Source organism: Trachemys scripta, chromosome 22 (assembly GCF_013100865.1).
Source record: "Trachemys scripta elegans isolate TJP31775 chromosome 22, CAS_Tse_1.0, whole genome shotgun sequence".
Classification (NCBI taxonomy): domain Eukaryota; kingdom Metazoa; phylum Chordata; order Testudines; family Emydidae; genus Trachemys; species Trachemys scripta.
This window is the reverse complement of record NC_048319.1, coordinates 5,441,142-5,463,972: the sequence shown is the minus strand read 5'-3', so window position 1 is coordinate 5,463,972 and position 22,831 is coordinate 5,441,142. Positions and strand designations below refer to the sequence as shown.

The window sequence follows — 22,831 nt, the reverse complement described above, 5'->3', positions numbered from 1 at the left end:
GGCAAGTAAGAATCCAAGAGCAGCAGCCCCCAGGCTCCAGAGCTTGTGAAGAGAAACCTCAGTGCTGGTGTTTCCCCTAAACAGTCTCTCCCAGCCAATATCTACATTCGCATTAACAAGCCGGCAGCAGCTAAAAGGCTTCCAGGAGGTTACTCCGGCGTCCTGCTGCTGCCTCCCAGGAGAAGAAGCGAGCAGCTCTTTGGAGCATGGTGACCTAAGAAATTAGCAGCGAAGATCGGTGCAATTGGAGAGCAAATTGGAGCAGCCATGCCAGGCACGAGCTAGGGCTGCTTTTAAAAGCAGGGGCTGAACAGAGGCAGCGGAAAAACAGACCAAGAAAATTACAGCACCGAAAAGCAAAAACAAAGGGAGCGGAGCGCAAGGGCCCTTCGGTAATTGTCAGTGTACACCTACTGACATGCTTGGTCATGTCTTCCTCCCGTCAGCGGAGGTGCATGCTGGGAGCGTGTACCGGGCCTGCGAAGTCTAGATACCCTTGTGGAGCCTTCATGTCATTCTCTTCCCCACCTCCTTCCTACAGCCCGTGCTCCCCTCTCTCTTCATACGAGCACGGCGGCCAGCAGCAAGGATGTTTGATACTGGAACTCTAGCAGAGACAACTTCGGCCTCTGGCGCGAACCAGGGCTAAGGCGTCAGAGGGATAAACCCTCCGTCTCCGGAATAGGAACAGCACAGGCTGGGGCAGAGCAAACCTCCCCGCAGTGGTCTGCCAGCGCCCCCCAACCCAATGTGGAGAGGCTGCTGCCCTCTCAGCGCCCCACTGACTCCTTGGCTTCCCCCTGCCGAAGTTTATTAATAAAGGGAGGGCAGCTGTGATTTGTGTGATGTGGACACACCAGGAGCTAGCTGGAGACACTCGACCCCCTAGCCCCCCACCCTCAGGGACTGAACAGCCAGCAGATGACAAGAATTCGGTCCTTACTGGCCCGGATCACATTGAAACCCCACAACCTAGAGATGACAGGCTCCATTTGCACCCCGCCCCACTCCCAAAATCTCTGACCCCTCTGGTCTTGAACTGACCAGACGTGTCTGGTCACCCACTGTGCACTGCGATTTCGACACCCGCTTCCCATTAACGGTACGGGGTGAAAACATCCGCCCAAGCTTCCTGTGCCAACTGCATCATCTCCAGCTGCAGCCGGGGGCGTGATCTGCAGCTCGTGCAGACGTCCCCGTGCTGGCCTTAAGCTAACGAGCTTGCTAAAAACAGGAGCGCGGCCGGGGTGGCTTGGGCTGCGCGAGCCCACCTCACCCCCGCGTACGTGCTCGCTTGTGTGGCTGGCAACACCGCATCCTCACGGCTATTTGTAGCAAGCTGGCCAGATGGAAGCTAGTGCAAGTCCCACGGCCAGCTGTAGTGTAGAGATACCCTTGTGCAGCAAGCTGCACCAGCATCAGGAAGTGTCAGGACAAGCATTGGCTCCGCCCACTGGATGGAAGGGGCACGTGGGTCACTGAGTCTATAGGAAACTTCTAGTTCTAGATGGGAGCTTCCGGCACCTGGATGGTCAACTGACCAATGACGTGCCAGGGTCTCACCATAGGGATCCTGCCTCGTCTCAGGGTGGTGCGAAGCCGGCGGCTGATGCGCTGGAAACATTCTTTCGGCGTGTAAGCAGGATGCTCTGGAGGAAACAAAGGAAGAGATTTAAAGAATCGGCATTCCCAGTGTTGTTCAGGGATGCGACAGCGGCAGCCGCAAGCCAGGGACTTGAATCAATGTTGCCCTCAAAAGTGGGAAACCAAGCAAACGCAGAGTGAAGGTCACACTCCTCAAACACAAGTCACCTTAACTCTGCCCTCAAACACAAGTCACCTTAACTCTGCCCCAGTGGGGACGTTGAAGGCAGCTCAGCCAAGAGGGATCTGGAACAGGAAGAGGAACGGCTGTGACAGTCACCCCAGCGATTCCCTGCTGCTACAAGCCCCAGATGCCTGGAATCAGGGAGACACGAGCTGCCTCCCCTCTGTCCTGGGCCAGCCTCAGCACCAGCACAGGGATGAATTTACCTCCATAGCTCCGGGTGGCATGACCTGCCCCCTCTCACCTCTGTGGGGGCGGGCAGACACACCTGATAAACTGAGGCTACTATTAACTAGCTCCCTGATGATTCTTTTAGCAGAGAGGCCAGGTTGTCGTGCTTCTCCGGCACGGAGTGATGTAGGAGGAAATGTGAGCAGGATGCAATGGGGCAGCAAGGGGACACCCGGGAACGTAACGCCCACTTCAAGATTCAAAGTCGCCCCTGTCCAGCCTTCCCTCCCCCTCTCGGTACCTTTCCACTTGTCCTCCGCTTTAACAGGGAGCTTCCTCTTGTGCTTGTTCTTGGCCTCTTCCTCTAGGTAGAGTAGGACCCTCTCCTGTTCCTCACCAGACCGGTTCATGAAGTCATTCCAGATCTGCGAAGGGAAGTCACACCACAATTTCAGTGTAGACGTGTGCAGCGGACTCAGAGTCAGTCACCAGAACTCGGCCACCTCAGGTACATGCAACGCCGTGGTCTCCAGGCACCATTTGAAACTTGGATAAATTACTGCCCTGCCAGCCCTCCCCCCCCAGTCCTTGAAGCTTGTCAGATGGGGCAAATCTGTTCATTGAAGTCCTCAGGCAGCCTACAAAATCCACAGCCTGCTAGGAACAGAGATGAACAGACTAGTTTACAAGAAGAGCTTTGCCTGCCTAGCCCCGCCCTTGTAACAATGCCCGAGTTCACACCCAGGGATACTGGATCAGGGTTTGGCGCTCGTAACACCAGGGCTCTGAACTTGCTACTTATTCATTCTGGGGGCATCTCAAGGTGTCAGCTCTGATCCAAGAAGTTCTGCATGGCCCTGGTGTGGCAGTGATCCCCCTCCAGGATGTTTTGCTGTCAGCTCTTGGGACTGAAAGCTCCGGCACCTGTGGCAGGATATTCTCAGAACGGGCTTTGGGCTTTGCCCCTCCGGCCCCTGGAGTATTCCAGGGCTCTCCGCAAGATGAGCTGTCTGGGTCAAGCGGTTCACTGACCACCACGTTGTTTCGGGGGCGGGAAATGCAGATTTTGTCGTCTTTTTAGACCCAAACTATTAATGGGTTTTTTAAATGAATGTGACGAGTGCTGAAGTGATGGTGCCATTTATGCAATCCAACTGATCTCAGCGCTAAACGCTAATTTAGGCTTCCTAACTCATGCCACGCTTTGATCATAAAAGGCTACAGGCCTGCTGGGTTTATTACCGGTTTCAGTCCTGCGTTCACAGCACCAGCTCTGCCCCTGGATCTTGGATAAGCTGGGGAGAGATCAGCTTTCTCGGCATTAAAAAGCACACATGAGCAAGGCGATGCTGTATTCTATAGGCCAGATTCCAAGGCCAGAAGGGACCACGGTCATCATCTAGTCTGACCTACTGTGTAACCCAGGCCAGAGAACTTCCCCAAAATAACTCCTAGAGCCACATCCCATCTGGATTTAAAATTTGTAGAAAATCCGCCACAACCCTGGGTAAACTGTTCCAATGATGAATTACTCTCACCGTTAAAAATGGACATCTCCTTTCCAGTCTGAATGTGTCTAGCTTCAACTTCCAGCCAGTGGATCGTGTTACACTTTTCTCTGCTAGTTTGAAGAGCCTATTATTAAATATTTGTTCCCCGTGTAGGTACTTCTAGACTGAGGATCGAGTCACCCGTTAACCTTCTCTTCGTTAAGCTAAAGGGATCGAGCTCCTTGAGTCTGTCACTATACAGCATGTTTTCTAATCCTTTAATCCATCTCATGGCTCTTCTCTGAACCCTTTCCAACTTGTCAACGTTCTTCTAAAATTACAGACACCACAGCTGGACACAGCATTCCAGAAGAGATCGCCCTAGTGCCAAATACAGAGGTAAAATCACCTCTCTGCTCCTATTCAACACTCCCGTTTATGCATCCCAGGATGGTATTAGCCCTTCTAGATACAGATTTGCTTCAGCAGCTCACGTTCAGCTGATTATCCACATCTCACCCCCCCCACCCCCAATCTTTCTCAGAGTCCCTGCTTCCCAGGATAGAGGACCCGTCCAGGAAGTATGGCCTGCGTTCTTTGTTCCTAGATGTATACCGTTGCATTTAGCCATATTAAAAACGCATATTGTTTGCTTGTGCCCCACTTGCTAAGCTATTCCGACTGCTCTGTATCAGTGACCTGTCCTCTTCATTACTTACCACTCCCCCAATTTGTGTGTCACCTGCAAACTTTCAGAGATGATTTTACAGTTTCTTCAAGGTCATTCATCAAAATGTTAAACCACACAGGACCAAGAACAGATCCCTGCAGAATCTTACTAGAAACAGAGCTGTTCAATCATGATTCAGGGTTTACAGTTACATTTTAAGATCTATCAGTTAGCCAGCTTTTAATCCACGTCATGTGTGCTGTGTTAAATTTGGTATCTTTCTAGTTTTCTTTTTTTTTTAAATCAAACTGTAGTGCGGTACCAAGTCAAATGCCTTACAGAAGTTTAAGTGTATTACATCAACACTATTACCTTTATCATCCAAACTTGTAATCTAAAAAAAAAATCAAGTTAATTTGACAAGATCTATCTTCCATAAACCCATGTTGAATGGCATTAGTTATACTACCCTCCTTTAATAAATCAAGTCCTGTATTAGCTGCTGCATTATCTTGCCCTGGATCAATAGCCGACTGACAGGCCTATCATTACCTAGGTCATCCCCTTTACCCTTTTTAAATATTAACACAACATTAGCTTTCTTCCAGTCTTCTGGTACTTCCCCAGTGTTCCAAGACTTATTGAAAAAAATCAATATTAACAGTCCAGAGAGCTCCTCAGCCAGCTCTTAAAATTTTTGCATTCAAGTTATCTGGACTTGCTGATTTTAAAATGTCTATCTTTAGTAGCTGCTATTTAACATCCTCTTGAGATACTAGTGGAATGAAAACAGTGTTATCATATGATATGACATCTTTCCTCCCCATCCCCCCCAAATACAAAACAGAAATATTTATTGAACACTTCTGCCTTCTCTGCATTATTATTGACAACTCTACCAGCTTCATCTAGTAATGAACCAATACCGTTGTTAGGATTCTTTTTGTTCCAAATATACTTAAACAACTCCTTCTTATTTTTCTTAACTCTGCTGGCCATATAGTTCTCCTTTTGTCCCTTTGCTTCCCTTATCAATTTTCTACCATTCCTAGCTTCTGATTTATATTACTATCAGCCCTTCCGTTTGTTATTTTATTTTTTAATATTTTATAGCTGCCTTCACCTCCCCTTTAAACCAAGCTGTTTTTTTAAACCAATATAGCCTTCTTCTTTGATTGTGGCTTTTGGGGCATCTAGTAAAGTTTTCCTAAGCAATTTCCAATTACCATTCACTTTTTTTTATTAAATTCTTCCTTGGAGATGACTGGGCTCATAATTGTCTTCCGCATTGTGAAACTGCCTCTTTTAAAGCACCAAATATATATACACTGATGGTCTGGACTTTATTCCGTTTGCACATTTTAAATGTGATCAAGTCATGATCACTTGTACCTAAGCTACCATTACTTTTTAGTTCTGTGATCAGTTCCTCTTTATTTATCAAGACGGGGTCTAATGTAGAATTCCCCCCAGCTGGATGCAACACTTTGAGTTAGGAAATGGAAATTTCACAGATGGTTTAGTACTGAACGCGCGAGATATCCAGTGTGAGTCACTCAAACTGAATCCCCCATGATCACGCAGCTTCCCCCCCCCCATACACACACACACACACACACATTATAGGGAAGTGTGTAAGATGGTGGTCATCCTGCTCCCTAGTGTGATTTGGTGATCTGTACCAAACACCAACTAATACCGCATCTGGTGCTTTATCTGTTAGACACTGATCCGTAAGCGTTCAACATCATTTTCTTCCACGTTATCAGCAACTCGAAAACAGGTAAGGCCATTTTTGACAGAGTGCCCCCTCCCTTTTTTGCCTTCCTGATCCTTGCTAAATAGGTTAGAACCCCTGGATTTTAATATTCTACTCCTGGGACTCACCCCACAAGGTTTCAGATATGCCAACTAGATCAAATTTATGCTCCTGAATAAGCAACTTCAATTCCTCGTTTGTTACCCAGGCTCCTAGCATTGGCGTACAGGCAATTACAGAATTTCTTCTCTTCATATCCTTTAGTCCCTTGATTAATTTTGTCCTCAGCATCCTGATTCTGTACTAAATGATGCTTGTATCTTCCCTCCTTTTTACCCTCCCTGTTTGTTAGTAGTTTAATGCCGTCCTGACCATTCAAGCCAGCCTGTATCTAAGGAAATCAGTTCCTCTTCTACTGAGATGGAGGCCATGCAAACTATACAGCTCCCTCTCCCAATAGAAGGTGGTCCAATGTTCCACAAAACCAAAACTATACACCACTTACCTAGCCAGCAGTTCACTTCCAGCATCTTCTGCCTTGCCTTTTCCTTTGTTTCTGGGATTTCTGAGATGATCACTTGGACATTCTTCTTCTTCAGCACGCTTCCAAGTTCCCTGAAGACATCTTCTATCGGCGAGATCTCTCACAACGCGGTATCATGAGTGCCTCTACGAACCACCACCAATGGTTCCTTTCCCACAGAGTTCCAAATCCAATCCAGCCTTAGAACGACATCTCAGGGCTTGGCTCCAGGAAGGCAGCACACCATCCTGTTTTCTGCTCGTCCCTTGCAGGATGTTCTTCCGATTCTTCTGAGCATTGAATCCCCAGCGAAGATAGTCTGTCTTCCTCAGCCAGTTGGAGAACTTTGTGGACAAGCTTGATTTTTCTGACAGGTTGGTCCAAGCTGCCATCCACACGTGTGTCCTGTACATCTCTCCATTCCTTGGGACCGGCTGGATCTTGAGAGATTTTCTTCAGTTTCCATGTTAAGGACCTGACATTGACTGGCAACTTCTAACTGCGTGGAATTCCTCCTGGTCTTCTGCTCTGGTGGTCCAAGCTTGCCCATCCTCATCTATCCACAGCAGCATTCTACATAGCTGGGACCTCTTGTCTCTGGTGGTTACATATTGCTAGGTCTCCTCTGACTGATTGGTAGCCAGCTCCTTTCTTCCTTGAACCTAGAGTACTGATGTTTCCTGAACCTGGCTGTCTAGGAGCTCCTCAGCTTCTGATTTTCAGTAGCATCTCTACTTGCCCCTCCAATCCAAGAATTTTCTCCTCCGGCACAGCCACCAACTTGCCCAGGAAGTCCCTTCTGGCTTCAGGCAGGAAAGAAAACATGACACATCCGTAGCAGGTCACCACCATGTGTTTACCGCTGGCCATCTAAAAATCGCATGTAGAGCTTCACCTAGAGAGAGTGCCTCTCACATTCCCTCACTCAACTCCCTCTGAAACTGTCCTGGTAGGTGCCTCCGTTCATGGCTCTCAAGTGACTTTTTGTGCCAAGTCTCCCTGCTTAGCTCAGCTCTGCCCCTCATCACCAGGCAGCAATTAACCACTCAGACTTCAGACAGACCAAACACCACTCACCAAGTCCCGCTACCTCCAACCACAGAGTCCACAGCTAGACCTTCCGACAATCCCCTGGTAGCTGCCTCTGTTCGCATGCAACGTTAAAAGCCTAAACATCTAAGATAGGAGAGAGAAAACAACATTTCCAAACTTCTTGTTACAAAGCAGATTGCTACGTCTTGTCCAGCCAACCGCAGGATGGAGGTTTGGCAAGACACGGGTTTTGACGGAAGTGTCAGAGCACTGCAGGTCGCACAGGGTTAAACATCAGGCACAAACCAAGTTGTTTGATGCTGCAAGTGTCACTCCAGACAAGGCAAGCCTTGATTTAGCAAGCACCTGTTTAGCAGGAAGTGCTGCTTGCTTTGATAGAGAACTTCCCGAAACGGATAGCTCCTTTGAACCAGAACCTGAGCGGGAACTAGTTCAGCGCTGGAGTTTTTGCTCCTATGCACAGACAAAGCCTCAATCTCTCTGCTCCACCCACAGGCAACCTCTAACATTAGCCTGCCACATGATTTGTAAAGCTTGCCGGGCACATGAAGGCTTGACCTGGTGTGATCACTCATCAGGCAGAGCGTGGATATCACGTTCTACTCGCTAGTTTTGTGTCCAGCTGTCACTCACAATTGGCCTGACTCACACACCCGGGGGAAGGTCTCAAATGCCAGGGCTTGAGACGCTGAAGAATTTTGCTTGGAATGACACGCTCTCTCCCAAGGCAACCTGGTCTGAACAGACATCCCGGGCGGTTCAGTCAGTGAAGAAGGCCGTGGGCATAACAGCTCATTACAACCTCCTACTCCAAGCCCTGGCCACGGAAGTCCTCCCCCAGTTAATTACCTATTTAATCTCCTCACAGAAAAATGATTCCAGTTTCCCCAAACAAAAGCTGCCCCCTATTAAGTGAGCGTCTCAAATGATGCCTCTGCGGCATCTGCTTGCCATACAGCCCCAGGGGACAGGAAGGCATATAGAAATCATCATTGACTGGGCGAGTCAATGGCGAGCATTAAAACGCTGAGTTTCTTCACAGCTCTCTTAACGGAGGACGCCACTGCGTTCACTAGCTAACGGCTCCGCTGGGGCGAGCCCCCGCTCCGTTCGGCTCATTGTGCAGGCTCTTGAGGGTTTCCTGGCACGGGCCGTGCCTGCAGCTGCGACGGGCCCACGGAAGCTTGGCAACGTGCCACACTGTCTACATCACCCCAGGGAACTTTCCTCCTGACCTCTGACCCCCAAAATAGACCAGGGAATTAGCTTCTTAGCTGTAAAGAAAAAAGTTGTCGCGGCCTCAACGCACCCACTTCCGTTGTCCCATCAGCTGGAGGCTGTTTCTGGACAGAAAACGGACTCCAGTGTGAATTAAGACATGGCCTCCCATCCTAATCTATAAATACGCCAGTGATCACCTCAGGATAGACCCATCGTAGGAAAGACAGGAGTTTGCACTTTAGAGATCATCTCCAAGGCCCCTGCCCAAGGGAAGCCTGAGAAGGCACATCACAGCTCTTCCCCAGACAGGGGAGTTTGCAATTGTCTGGTCCAAAGGTCTCCTGGTACATATTTCCGCTGCTTTTGAGGGAGGATACGGAGCTCCCAGCCAGGAAGCCCAAGTAAACAGAAGACCCCTGGAAGCCAAGGGAGCGCAGATCTTTCCGCGTGTGCCAGCCTTGCTTGGAGAAGTCACACAGCCCAAGGCAAAAGAGGGGACACAAGGAATTGCGCTTAATTTGGATGCTAGCACTGGGCTCTCAGATGCGCTTGTTAATTGTATATGAAGCGAAGGCCCCGCCCCACTCAGGAGTCCATGTGGTGCCCTGGGAAGGGCAGGATGGAGGCGCTTTCAGGGAGGTTCAAAGAACCTTGAGGCCCCAGTCTCCATCACTTTCAGACCAGCCAGATCCCCGGGCAGCATGGACTAGTGGGCTGAGCTCAAGGCTGGGAATCAGGAGCTCCTACGTGTTATTCATGGCTCCGACACAGACTCACTGCGCAGTCCTGGCCAGGTCACCTCCTTATAGCACCGGGAGGCTGAGCGTTAGCCAGTGTTCCTGCAGCACCCTGGCAGGGACAGCAAGGCTCTAAGGACCAAGCGATACCGTTACTGGGCACTTTATGCCCAGGTTTCCCAGCGTGAGCCTGAAGCAGGTACCCCCGGCACCTACCTCCATGTATGTTTCGTTGTTGCAGGCCTCCGTGAAGATGCTTGGGGCAGCCGAGTGCGTGAGTTCCCCATCGTCATTCCCACATTCGTCCCGCTCCAGCAGGGTCATCAGGTACCGAGCTAGGAAACAGAGCCCTTTAGAAACAAGGAGCGGGAGCGCCAGGCAGAGCGGCTCTCAGCAAGATTATTGGGAGTGACTCCAGCTGGAGTCCCAGCCTGGGGTTCTCAGGCCGACGCAAAGCAAGAGACTCACCTGCATCAGGGCTGGGGCTGGGCAGGGGAAAGGGGAAGGAGAGCTACCCAGGAGCCATGCCCTGCACTGGAAACATAAGCAGGAATTGTTCGTAGCCCCTTCCCATCCTCCCAAATCAGGGCTCAAGCATTCAACATGGCAGAGACTCAAAGTCATCAAATCCCAATAGGGGATTGTTCCCTACGTTTTCCGGAGCTCTGTCCCAACCAGTTTGGAGCCTCCACCACGTCCTCTGGGAGACTGTTCCTCCCTCCAACGGCTCAGGCCACTTCTGAACGTCTCCTCTCCGGAGATTCAGCCCGAGTCTTCCTCAATTTCATCCCATTACTCCTCGCCAGCCCCCGCGTGAGGTAAGATCCCTCACTCCACAGCCGGGCAGAACCGCATCAGCTTTATACCAGCGCACCGTGCAAACCCATCGCCAGCTGACTAGTCAAGCGAGAGCCTTGGAAGTCATTAAACAGAGGGGCAAAATCTACCGGAAAATACATCGGGTGCGGGGAGTCTGAAGACAGGGGGGCGGAGATCAGAGGGAAATATATTAGAAGCATTTTAAATAAGCAGTAGCAGCACATTGGCCAAGGTTTGCACCGGTGACCATGCAAACTGACACACCTGAAAGGGACCTGGGTTTCAGAGGGTGGATGCTCAGTCAGGCCCTTTAAAAGTTCTCAAGTTGCGTACGTACCCCTCCACCCCACAAGGCACTAGTCACCTTTGCAAGCCTTGGCCTGTTTGTCCAGAGGGCTCCACGCAGTCACCTCTGCAGTGACTAGCTTCAAACTATCTCACTTATGTACCTGGCATACAGCCTGGCGATGAGCAAGTACAGACAGAGCCAGATTCCACCAGCCTCACTCACCGTGAACTGTGCCTCACGCTGCAAGCAGCTCCCAAGGAAACAGCCCGGACTACCCCAGGGGTAAGAGACTGCTTAGTGCTTAGGGGGAAGAGGCTGCACGAAGCACAAAAAGGCTTGATCCTTACTGTTCTCCAGCCGCTGAAGGCTCTTGCGCCCCTTGGCCTTTGGGATGAGGTCGGAGTTGCGGATGGCCTGGTTGATGTAGTACTGCTTCCGTTTGGAGGGGGAGAACCTCTTGGATGGGGAGCTCCCCAGAGGAGGCAGGCAGTCTTCAATCCTCCTACAGAGACAGAGAGCACACACTGTGAGAGGTGCCACCTGCCAAGGGCTCTGTTCAGATCCTGAGGCCACCAAGGGCTGGCCCAGCTGAAAGGCTTTGGGGACCTAGACCAGGAATAGTAAGAAGAGGGGACTGCAGGGCAGCCTTGAGGATTGGATCAGCTGTGTATGGGGAGCCCAGGGCCGGAATAGCAGGGGGCCTGCAGGTCAGGACAGGGCCAGCACGAGAGCTGTGAATAGGGAACCCATGGCTGGGGTAGAGGTCAAGACTGAGATGCATCAGCAGAGCTAAGCAGGTGAGAGGGGCCGGGCACGGCAGAGGGAAGCCCAGATAACACCTATTCTCATCCGGCTTCGTGCCAGCCAATGACACATTCACTCAACGTTACAGTCAAAAAACTCCCAAAACAACCACTTCCATTCTTCAGGCTTCGAAGCCCAACTGGATTAGATTGCTTCAGTGGCCATGTAGTAACAACAAGATTTGATGCTTAATTAACTCTGCCAACATGCAAGTAAATAGACTGCCTGCTTCTCAGCAGAACGAAGACAAATTCCATCTGGCAGCCCAGATTCTCAGACACCCAGAGACTCTGTTATTAGAACCGGACCTAGCAATGCAACGAGCGCACCCGGGTTAGAGAACATGCCCATATGGGGGCTAGTCCTGGGCAGGCGAGCCTCCGCAACCAGCCAGTGGAGCGATCCCCAGAGCAAAGTGTTTTGTTCTGATACACCAGTGCAAATCTAGAGAAATTCAACTGGGATTTCTTATGCAAGTGTCAAGGGAGACTTGGGCTCGGTGATTTCTCACCATTCCTTGGCGCGATGCACGAGCGCTGATGAACTGAGATGGTTCCCTCCAGTAAGGGGTCACTACCTCAAACCCTGACTGACACTGCTTCTTCTTGTAACATTCCAGGGGGCATCACCCATAGCCGCTGACCCTTTGCACATAGGCAAGGATCTCAAAGCACTTTAGAAAAGGTAAGTACTATGGTCTCCATTTACTAGATTAAAAAAAACAGCCACACAGAGCACTTTAGGCCTCTCTACAAGTTTTGCACTGACACAACTATTTGGGTTGGGGTGTCATTTTTCACCAAAATAGTTATACCTGGACCACAGCCCTAGTCGGTGTATCAAGATGCCTTATACCAGTATATGTTATTCCTGTCAGGGAAGGGGAATAAACTATGCTGGTATAAGGCACCTTTATACTGGTATAGCTGCGTCCACGCCAAGGCTGGGCTGTTTGAACTGTATCACTGTAATTAAAGCAGTAGTCCTTGTCTAAACACACAAGTTGTAAGTGATTTGTCCAAGATCACGAGGCAGAACTAGGAACAGAACCCAAGATCCCAGATTCTCTCCCCCGATCTAAAACGACAACAGTAGAACAGTAGAGTTACGAACACCCCGGGAATGGAGGTGGTTAGTAACTCTGAAACGTTCGTAACTCTGAACAAAACATTATGGTTGTTCTTTCAAAAGGTTACAACTGAACATTGACTTAATACAGCTTTGAAACTTTACTCTGTAGAAGAAAAATGCTGCTTTTAACCATCTTAATTTCAATGAAACAAGCACAGAAATAGTTTCCTTACCTTGTCCATTTTTTTAAACTTTCCCTTTTTTTAGTAGTTTACATTTACCACCATACTGTACTGTATTTGCTTTATTTGTGCGTCTCTGCTCCTGCCTTATTGCATACTTCCAGTTCCAAATGAGGTGTGTGGTTGACTGGTCAATTTGTAACTCTGGTGTTTGTACCTCTGAGGTTCTATTGGTGGTAACATTATCCTGATCCCTATAGAAAAGTCATGAGCGAAAGCCTGCACAGCTGGAAAGTACAGGAAACCCATTTAGAGATAAAGCTACAAGCTGAATACCTTGCCTGTAGCGCAACCTGAAATTAGCATATAAAAGGCCGAGCAGGGAGACAGAACTACTTGACCTTCGAAGTGAATACAATTGATAAACGAATGAGATACTCGCTTGCTACTGTCTGTCCTCTGTGATGCAGAGCAAAATTATTCCACCAAATCTACCTGGGCTGATTGCCAACAACCAACTAAAGAAAAAGACCCAGCTCTGATGTATTCACACACCACAAGCTGCTTTGTTTTTACTGATCATATAAATCCATTTTCAAGGCCAGGGTTTTTATATTATGCACAGATACACGGTCATTATCATCATCTGAAGATTATTTTTTGTCAAGATCCAAATTTCTTGGTCAAGATCCAGACCCCCGAGAGAACAACAAAATAATGATCATAATAAGCAAATAAAAAGATTTCAGGGTCCGTTCTAAAGCATCTGGCAGTCCCGATTTGGCCCACAGTCCATCTATTGACTACCCCTGGTCTAGCTGAACCTCCTGGTAAATATTAAACCCAAGCATGAATTTAAGAGGAGTTCACTGAAGAGCTAAGTTGGCTGTTATCTCTAAGGTGCCACAAGTACTCCTGTTCTTCTTTTTGCGGATACAGACTAACACGGCTGTTACTCTGAAACCTGTTTTTCTTTAAGAGCACAAAATTTTCCATCTGACTTTTTTTTTTTTAAAAACCTGCAACTGTTACAATCAACACCCAAGATCAACATAATTTAACATGTTTCCCTATTTCCTCCTCCCAATATCTTTGTGCGTTCGGCAGCACTCTGGGTGCATTTGGCAGCAAGCTGCGTGCAATCAGTTTCACTGTTTGTTTTCCCCTTTTGTTTGTGTGGGTTTCCACACAGCAACAGGAGACAAACACAAAAAAACCCCTGCAGCTGTAAAAAAAAAATTGGCAGAAGGACGGGGGGAGGGGCAGATCTAGCATCTGAAACTTTTTTTTAAATGGTTTGAAACTAACTACCTTTCAGTTGTCTCTTTAAACAGAGGCTAGTTTGCAAGCTTAGGGGAACAGAGGACCGCCCGTACCCCCGCAATGCTGCTTCCGCCAGTTACTACACCCAGCTTTGTGTCATCTGAGGTCCTGCTCTTCAGACCAACGGGGGCCTTCCTTGCAAGCACACCTGGTGATGATCACATGGGCAGCCACGCAGCATCGGCCAGGTGAGTCACAATGTTATGGTGCTTGGGGCCAAAGTTGATGCTCACTTTAAATCTATCTCCTAGGCCTGGAGTATTGTAGATCAGAGACCGTCTCTCCCCCAGGTCCCTCCAAGGCAGCCGGCGGTCATCTTTTTACCCATCTTCATCCGGGTCAGGCCAAGGGCAGGAACCCCCTCGGTTCTAGGACTCCCTTCCTGCAGTAGCGCCAGGGGATTCCCGGTGAAGCTGCCTTTGAGGCCTATTCACCCCATCTCTGAACCAGTGGATAGAGCACTGGACAGGGAGTCAGGAGGCCTGGGTTTTACACCTGGGCTCTGCCATTGGCCTGCTGCAGGAGTCACGTCAGATATGTGCCTCAGTTTCTCCACCTGTAAAATGGTGATCATGATGGTGATCTTCCTGTGTAAGGCGCTTTGAGATCTACTGATGTAAAGCAATGCATAAAAACCAGGGATTATTAGTCTATTCCTGGCCCTGCCACTGACTCACTATGTGACCTTGGGCAAGCCACCATCCTGGTCCCCGCCCCCTCCTACCCTTTGCCTGTCTTGTCTGTTTAGACTGTGAAAATGCCGCGCCCATTGAAGTCAACAGGAGTTTTGCTATAGACATCAATGGATCCAGGATTCCATCCTAAACTCTTTGGGGAAGTGACGGTCTCTCACTACCTACAGCGCCGAGCAGGGCCGATAGGGCCCTGACCTTATTTGGGTGTTACTGTACTCCAACTAACCCAGCTTTGACCCCCTGAGATCTCTCCTTGCCGATCCCTTTCTGGGACTATTTTTTCTGCCCAGTTTAAGCTGTAGGCTGGGGCCTCTGGCTAATGGTTTCACTTTGTTCGGATTATTTATAACAGTAGAACCTCAGAGTTACAAACACCCAGTGTTTCGAACTGACCGGTCAACCACACACCTCATTTGGAACCGGAAGGACGCAATCAGGCAAAGACTTGACAAGTTAAGGAAACTGTTTCTGTGCTTGTTTCATTTAAATTAAGGAGGTTAAAAGCAGGGGTTCGCAACCCTTTTCGTTCTGAGGCCTCCCTCAACATGCTATAAAAACGCCAGTGCCCAGCAGGGCTGGAGGGGGGAGAAATTGGGGGCTCCAGGCCAGGGTCCCTTGAACATAGGTGTAGTTTGACTTCTATTTTGGGGGGGGGGGGGGGGCAAAGGCCGCTTGCTCCGAACCGCAGGGTCCAGGGACGGAGCGCCACCCCGACCCCGTGACTCACCTCAGCAGGTGGCATCCACCTGTCAGGGGCTGTGTGCCGGTGGCTGCTCCCCGAGGGCTCTGCCGGCCCCAGAGCCAGGTCCCTGCCTGGGTAGCTCTGACCGGCTGCGTGAGCAGTCAAAGGGGGCTGGGAGCTGAGGAGCAGCCGCAACCCCTGGAACCAGCAGCAGACGGGGGAATGCCAGGGCTGCCCACTCCATGGCACCACCAGCTAGAGGAGCCGCTGCCCACGCTGCCTGGCTCCAGCTTCCCGCCTAGGATCTGGCCCCAGGGAGGGGCCTGAAGGAGAGGAGGAGGTGGGGCGGGTGGAGCTGCCCCCAGGCCTGCCCCACTCTGGGTAAGGCACTGCAGTTTGGGGGGGAAACACCCTCATGCCCCCTCAATTCTGCCCATGGGCTCAGGGCTTCTAGCCCTGCTGCTTCCAGCTTTGGCGGGGGGGGGAGCTCAGGGTTTCAGCCCCATACTGTTCCCGGCTTCAGTAGGAGGAAGGGGGGGAAGAGAGGGGAGCTCTGGGTTTTCAGTTCCAGGCTGCTTCCGACTTCAAGGGGAGGGAGGGAGAGAGGAGGAGAAGGGAAGCTTGGGGTTCCAGCCCCGCACCACCCCCAGCTTCAGCCACATGGGAGGCACTGGGGATGGGGCTTCAGCCACACGCTGCTCCCGGTTTCAGCCCCACGGGGGGGAGGGGCAGGGCTCAGGGTTTCAGCGGTGGGGCCACGCAGCCCCACTGAAATGGCTCGCGGACCCCCAGGGGCCACAGACTTGCAGTTCAGAACCGCTGGTTAAAAGCAGCATTTTTCTTCTGCATAGTAAAGTTTCAAAGCCCTTAGTAAGTCAGTGTTGAGTTGTAACCTTTTGAAAGAACCAGAACGTTTGGTTCAGAGTTCTGAACAACCTCCATTCTCGAGGTGTTCGTAACTCCGAGGTCTTACTGTACTTTGAGATGGGGATTTGACGAGTAAGTCACAGCCCAACTGGGCACGGGTTGTAAAGAGCAATTTACAATTCATGACTCAACTTTATTTAAGATTTAAACCTGTTCCATCCAGACTGAGAATCCAAACACAAGCAGCATTGTGCTAGTGTATGAGACCACGCCAGAGACTCCCAGCGACTGTCACTGCAGGCTAAGTTTGGGGTAAAGAGTAAACAGCATAAATGACAACAAAAAAAACCCCCCAAACAAATCAAGTTTCTAATAATCTAATAAAGGTATTCTTTAAAAAGAACGCAAGAAATTGTAATGCAGGTTTCATACGGAGAGCATCCAGTCTGACTCCTGAAGTCTGACTACACAGAAGGAAGAGACACCTCTGGGTCCTTCAGTCAAAGCAACTGCTGTCTGGATCATGCTAATTCCACAGTGCATAAGGAAGAGGGGCCTCACATTTAAGGCATCGGATTGGGATTCAGGAGATCTAGGCTCAATGCCTGGCTCTGCCACCGATTTCCTGTGTAGTCCTGGGCAAGACACAGTCTCTCTGTGCCTCAATTTCCCCATCTGTAAAAGGGGGATTAGAATCCTTCACGTTTCCTGTTTAGATTGTAAACTCCTTGGGGGCATGGGCTGTCTCTCACTATGTCTGGATGTACCATGCTACTGTAACTAATACTGGCTAAGAATGCCACAAACAGGTGGGTTTGATCAGTCACACTTCCCAGCGACCGGCACTTAGGAAGACCAGGCAAGGGGAACATTGGGAACCTTCCACAGAAGTTGCTTCTATTGTGGAGGTCTGGTACTTTAGCTCAAAGAGTCTTGCTTAGTGGCAGCTTGAGGTCAATAACATAGGTGGATGGTTTAACCCTCCACATGGACTTATTCAAAAAGAGGAAAATGCCCCTCAGCTGTAGCTACAGGAAAATTGCCTGGCTCCACTGAATACCCTAATTCTGCCAATCTGGAACTCCATTACACATCCCTCCTCGTGAAATGTGCATTACATAAACAGGGGCTTTGGCAAAGCTCCCCTCGCCATCTGGAAGATGGGAGGGCTGTGCTGGCAGGTTACCAATTGTAAATGGCATACAGGGATGGGAGGAAGGCAAGGCTTTTAATTTGCCTCCATATCCTGATTTTTTTCTTAAGTGGGGCCACACCAGGGAGAGAATCTCTATTGTAAAATCTCTCACCCCTTCCAACTGGGGCAGGGACAGAGGGTCAGAGATGATCTTGCAAAACAGAGGCAGGAAACTGGCGTGACAACGAACAGAAGCAGATGGAGAACCTTGCGCAGTGCTGGAGCTACAGAAGCGAAGGAGAACCTGCACAGATGTCTCCAATATAAGCGTGGCTTAAAAAAAAAAAAAATCATCCCACATATAGATGAACCGGCTCATCATAAAGTTGACGTGCATGGAACCAACAGGTTTCATTCAAGTGTCTCAAAATCTGTAGACCTAGAGTTAGTACCAGAATACCAGTAGCCCACCGGCCTATTGCATTATCTGAGATTTGTTTGACTTAAAAAGGATTTTGCAGAAGAGGAAAAATCCAAGGCAATGCACGTTCTGAAATACCCAATTTTAATGACACCTTAAGGCAGTCACAGCTCACCATAGCAGGGCAAAGAAAAAAATAAAGAGGACGTTTCCCTCTGACCTCGGCTGGAAAAAAGATTTTAGAAATAAACAAGCAAGTTTCACCACAGAGGGCGTGTTCCAAGACTTTGGTGCCAAGTTTAATTTGCCTTGTGCTAGCAGGTTAGCTCTTGCTGTCCTGCCTGGTATCCTGGCAAAAAGCACCACGCTTATAGGTTAGCAGGCAGGCCTTTCATCCTACTCTGAGACTACTTCTATGCACGGAGAGCACTTTTGCGCTGTCACTGATTAACCCTGTTCCTTAGAAGAATATTCAGGTGGAAAATCTACCCCAAGGTTGTTCTGCTGAAGTTATGGTTTTGCAGTTCACCTTGTCTGTCAGGAATCAACACTTTCTTCTGACCTCTGCTTCCGGACTGGCACTTGGAAGGGTTTTAATGCACCTGAAAGCATTTGTTCCAGTCTGCCAATTCAGCCCTTGTCCAAGTCTTTCCCACGTGACTTTAGTGGCAGATTTCAAGAAGCAGTAGAGCTAGGGGTGAATGCTTTATCCCACTGGAAGGATGCTGTTCCTGCCTGATAATGCACAGCACAACTTGCTAGCTCCAGCTTTTCTTAAGCTCATAGCCACTATGAAGACAGCGTCGCCTAGACAGGGAACTGGAGTAGGACTCAGGAGGCATGGGTTCAAGGCACAGGTCTGCCAGCTGACCTTAGGCAAGTCATTTCACCCATGCCTCAGTTCCCGCCCCCACCTGTCAAATGGCGATAATGACCTACTTTTGAAAGGGATGATACATGAACTAGGTGTTAGTAGTAGCTACCGAACAGTTCAAGCAGAAAAAAAATCCACACCAGGTGGTGACTGCCTTTCGCAGGTCCCGTCAGGGCGACAGACAACTGGTTTAATACTACCTGGGAATCTCTGATCTTCCCCCTCCCTGCCAGCTTTTAAATGGTAACAGATTCATTTTCAGCCTTGGAGACTCACAAGGCACGGTGACCTTACAACCACGCAGGCCCCTCGGTAACGGGCCCCAGTCCAGGAGTGAATAGCAAGTCCAAGACCAGCTTAATTTTCAACCCGTGACAGTCATAGCAGGTTGCCCAGATACTCCTACAGGCAGGCCAGGTGCAGCATCATGCCAAGGCCTGTTCACAAGCTCTTAGAAAGAAGGCAACATTTTTCTGGCAGCAGCGTGAAGCCAAGCGACTTTTTCCTAGCGTTCCACCACCACCACTTGCTTGGCCAGCTCCTTCCAATCCTTTTCTCCACTTACACAACCAGTGGCCTAGAAAGGGGACTAGTTCTTGTTACCACTCTCCTCTGCCCCAAAGAGCCCTTCGCCACACAGATAGCCCCGGTGCCATCAGCTTCCCCCAGAGATGCTATATTCTGCTGTTCCTTCAGCATCACAGCACGGACAGCGTTGCTGCTAGAGAGTGTAAAACTCTCGCCCGTCGTTGCTTTTTACTCCACGAGCGAACGCGTTCTCATCTCTCACCCTTTCGCCTCCCCCCGCCTGGGTTTGGATTAAAAACGGGGATGGGGAGCAGAGCACTGAGAACACTTGTGCAACCTTGAAGTCACTGCTCGTTCTCTAGCGACAAACAGAGCAAACTTCCAACCAGTGCTAAAGCAAGCCACAAACCTCACAATGACACGCACCTGGTAGATTTTCCACATTGCTGCTCAAAACCAGTTCCTTAATAGCCCTCCCCACAGGTTTAGAGGCAATCAAAGGAATCAGCTGATTTCATTACAGGAGAGCTGTAAACAAACAAACAGTTTCTGGCCTTTACTACTTTATGAACAGGATACACTGGGAATGGTCCCGAACGGCCCCTCACGTTAGAAACTGGCTTTGCAGAATTGAGCCTCATGCATTAGTCCCAAGGTAGATCGCTGTTCATGCTAGGACAACAGTCATGGGAGCAGGGCTTCCCTATCCGGTATGGACAGCATCCTCCTTCTAGAAAGCCATCCTATACAGACTATAACCCCCGAGTACCGCATGGCTTCCAGACAGATACCCTGGTTAGGATCTCTAGGGCCCTGCTGGCAACCAGGGTTTTACCCATTTTAGCTAGCACCTGATCCCTATAGCCACCCTGGCAAGGGCCAAAGGGACGGTCCAGTCTTGGGACCATTTCTGACAGGAGCATCCAACATGAAATGGGTCATTTCAGCAGATGACAGTGGCAGACTCAGTTTCCCCAACATGCCCACGTAGGCAGGTCTGAGCCCCAGACGCCCAACAGGCAGAACAAGGAGAATATGCCCCTCGAGGATTTCTGTTCACACCCACCTTTAAAAAGAAAAAAGCTCAGGTAATCAACCCAAACCAGGTGCTTGTCAAGGTCTTCCCCTTCCACGATTTCTATACCGACTTCGATCAGTCCTTCTGCCTTGTTAAGTGCTGTGGCCGCCCAGCCGTTAGGGCAGAACACAGAGAGTCAGTAGCTCTGTATACTAAATGCAGTGAGACAGAGACTCTGCGTGACCCCCCTCCCAGGGCCAACTCACGCCCTCTCTCTAGGCCCAGCTTCGCTCACAGGTGGACAATGATGCTAACTTAACCCCATAAAGTATTTGGTGACCTTGGAGGAAAGGTGCTATAATTGCGGAGCGTAAACAATAATTAGTTAATTATCCGAGTAATAACCCTGTGCCCCTTATCCACCCAATGCTTCCAGCCTGCGGTTCACGAAGAATAGAAAACAAAAGGTCTCATGGTACAAAACAGGTTACCATTTCCTGAGGTTCATCTACCTCAGCTGGTTTCAGCCTTTTCCATACTTGTGATCCCCCTTTCCAACAGGAGCTTTCTGGAACCTTCCCCGCAATCTAGCCCCAACAAATCGCAGGGTAGTTACAACACCCAAAGTCCATTTCCGACTCCCAGGTCGAGACTCCAGGACCTAACACCAGCTCAGGTGGACAGCCAGAGGCCTGATTCTCCTTTGCCTTAGACGCTGGAGAGGAAGGATTGTTTAGTGATTAGAGTACTAAACTCTGGAACTCAGGAGACCTGCGTTCAATTCCCGGCTCTGACACACCTCAGGCAAGTCACTTGGTTGGTAGGTGCCTCAGTTTCCTCTCTAACATGGAGATGAGGTTCCTCCTCTACTGCACAGGGGCATTGACAGGGTAAATACATTAAGTCTTCGATACTATGGGAATGGGGGCCACAGAAATATGTATCCACACCCGAGTGCCACAACTATGCTGACCTCACCCCCTAGCGCAGACGCCGCTAGGTCATAGCTCTGGTCCTATAACCCCCATAGTGCATACAAGCCCTAAACTAGACAGACCTTTTCCAAATGAGCATGTTATGCAACCATTCTGGTTGGGGACAGAATACCCACCTAGGACAGCAACATTAGATGCAAAGCAGGGAAGAACAGGGCTGGGGAATCCCACTGGCAGGAGGCCTCAGGGCTGTCTATATGAGATGGTTGCACTGGTTTTATTCCAGGTGTTACTTGAAACCAATGTAGTTAAACCAGTGCAAAAGGCTGTGTAAACACGTATCCCAGTTTAAGCCAGGCAGCTTGTTTCAGTTTAGCTTAAAATCAACTGAGAACTGAACAACAAAAAAGCTTCTCCACAAGAATTTGCTTCAAATTAACTAACTGGAGCAACTTCTGCATTTAAACAAGGCCTTATATGGTACTTTCAGGGCTGTAGTGGGTCACAGAGGGAAGATAGCTGGATCACAGGCCCTTTGGAGGTTCAAAGAGCCCTACCCAGAGGAAGGTAAAAGGTATTTGCATTCCCTGGGCGGCTGATCAGAAGGGAGGAGGTGTCACCAAGACAGAAGGGTGTGTGCGCGCGCAGGGGAGTGGCCTTAGCACCTGTGCCAGGTGAAGCAGATGCCCTAGACATGTATGGGACCAAGGTCTCATTCTAGGGGGAAACGAAGCAGAGGAAACCATAGGCTGTTCCAGTCTCTATAGGTTCTCATACCACCTTCTTCCCTGTAGCTCTGAGCACTTGTCAACTGTGCCTTAAGCAAGATGACTAGTGATGTGCAGTTTGGGCTCTGTCCCCACTGGGTGCAGGCTTGGGCCACAGTGTGTGTGGGGTGGGGTGGGGTGGGGTGGGGGCGGGCACAGCCTTGAGGCCAGAAGGTTGGAGCTATTCAGGTTTAACCCCTCACTCCCTGAAGGGAGAAACAAGGGAGAATAAACCCTCTAGTATTTACCTGACTGGGGGTGGGGGCAGTTCCTCTTTTTTTGTCTGCCCCCCTTGGGGTAAGGGGTGGGATAATATGGTGCCAGAGAAAGGGAGAAGAACATTAATTTATCACCACTAGGGCGAGTGAGGCCCCCAACCTCAGAGAGGGAGGGGATCTGACCATGTGTGGGGACTGAGCCCCTCCCTGGGATTGGGGGGCAGAGAGAGGGGATTTCTCCTATGTGGGAGGGAAACAACCTCAAGAACCCTCTTCCAGAAAGGGGGGGTGATCTCACCTGTGGAGACAGGGACACCCCCCGAGGAAAAGAAAATATCCCCTGTGTGGAGAGGGAACCCTCTGGGCTGCCCCCACTCTCCCAGGGAAGGGGGCTCGGGACCTCCCCAGGGGGCAGAGAACCCACACTCTGGCTGCTCCCAAGAAGAGGAAGAATCCTCCTGTATAGGGACCCCTGGAGAAGCGGGGACCACCCCGGGCTGCCCCCCAGGGACGGACGGGGGAACCCCCGGGCTGCCCCCCCCCGGCAGGGGGCCCACCAGGGACGGACGGGGGAACCCCCGGGCTGCCCCCCCCCGGCAGGGGGCCCACCAGGGACGGACGGGGGAACCCCCGGGCTGCCCCCCCCCGGCAGGGGGCCCCCAGGGACGGACGGGGGAACCCCCGGGCTGTCCCCCCCGACAGGGGCCCCCCAGGGGCGGACGGGGGAACCCCCGGGCTGCCCCCCCCCCCG

General features: G+C 50.3%; 1 protein-coding gene across 2 annotated transcripts in view; it reads right to left on the bottom strand.

Moving 5' to 3' along the window:
* The window catches only part of R3HDM4 (R3H domain containing 4), a 41,197-nt gene that overhangs the window by 7,939 nt on the left and 10,427 nt on the right, over positions 1-22,831 (bottom strand). For both annotated transcript variants that reach the window (XM_034755112.1, XM_034755111.1), the window contains exons 2-5: positions 10,908-11,062; positions 9,669-9,787; positions 2,301-2,424; positions 1,564-1,649 (exon numbers count right to left, since the gene is read on the bottom strand). In XM_034755112.1, the coding sequence (XP_034611003.1) occupies positions 1,564-1,649; positions 2,301-2,424; positions 9,669-9,787; positions 10,908-11,062 (484 nt within the window). The remainder of the gene's footprint in view (positions 1-1,563; positions 1,650-2,300; positions 2,425-9,668; positions 9,788-10,907; positions 11,063-22,831) is intronic.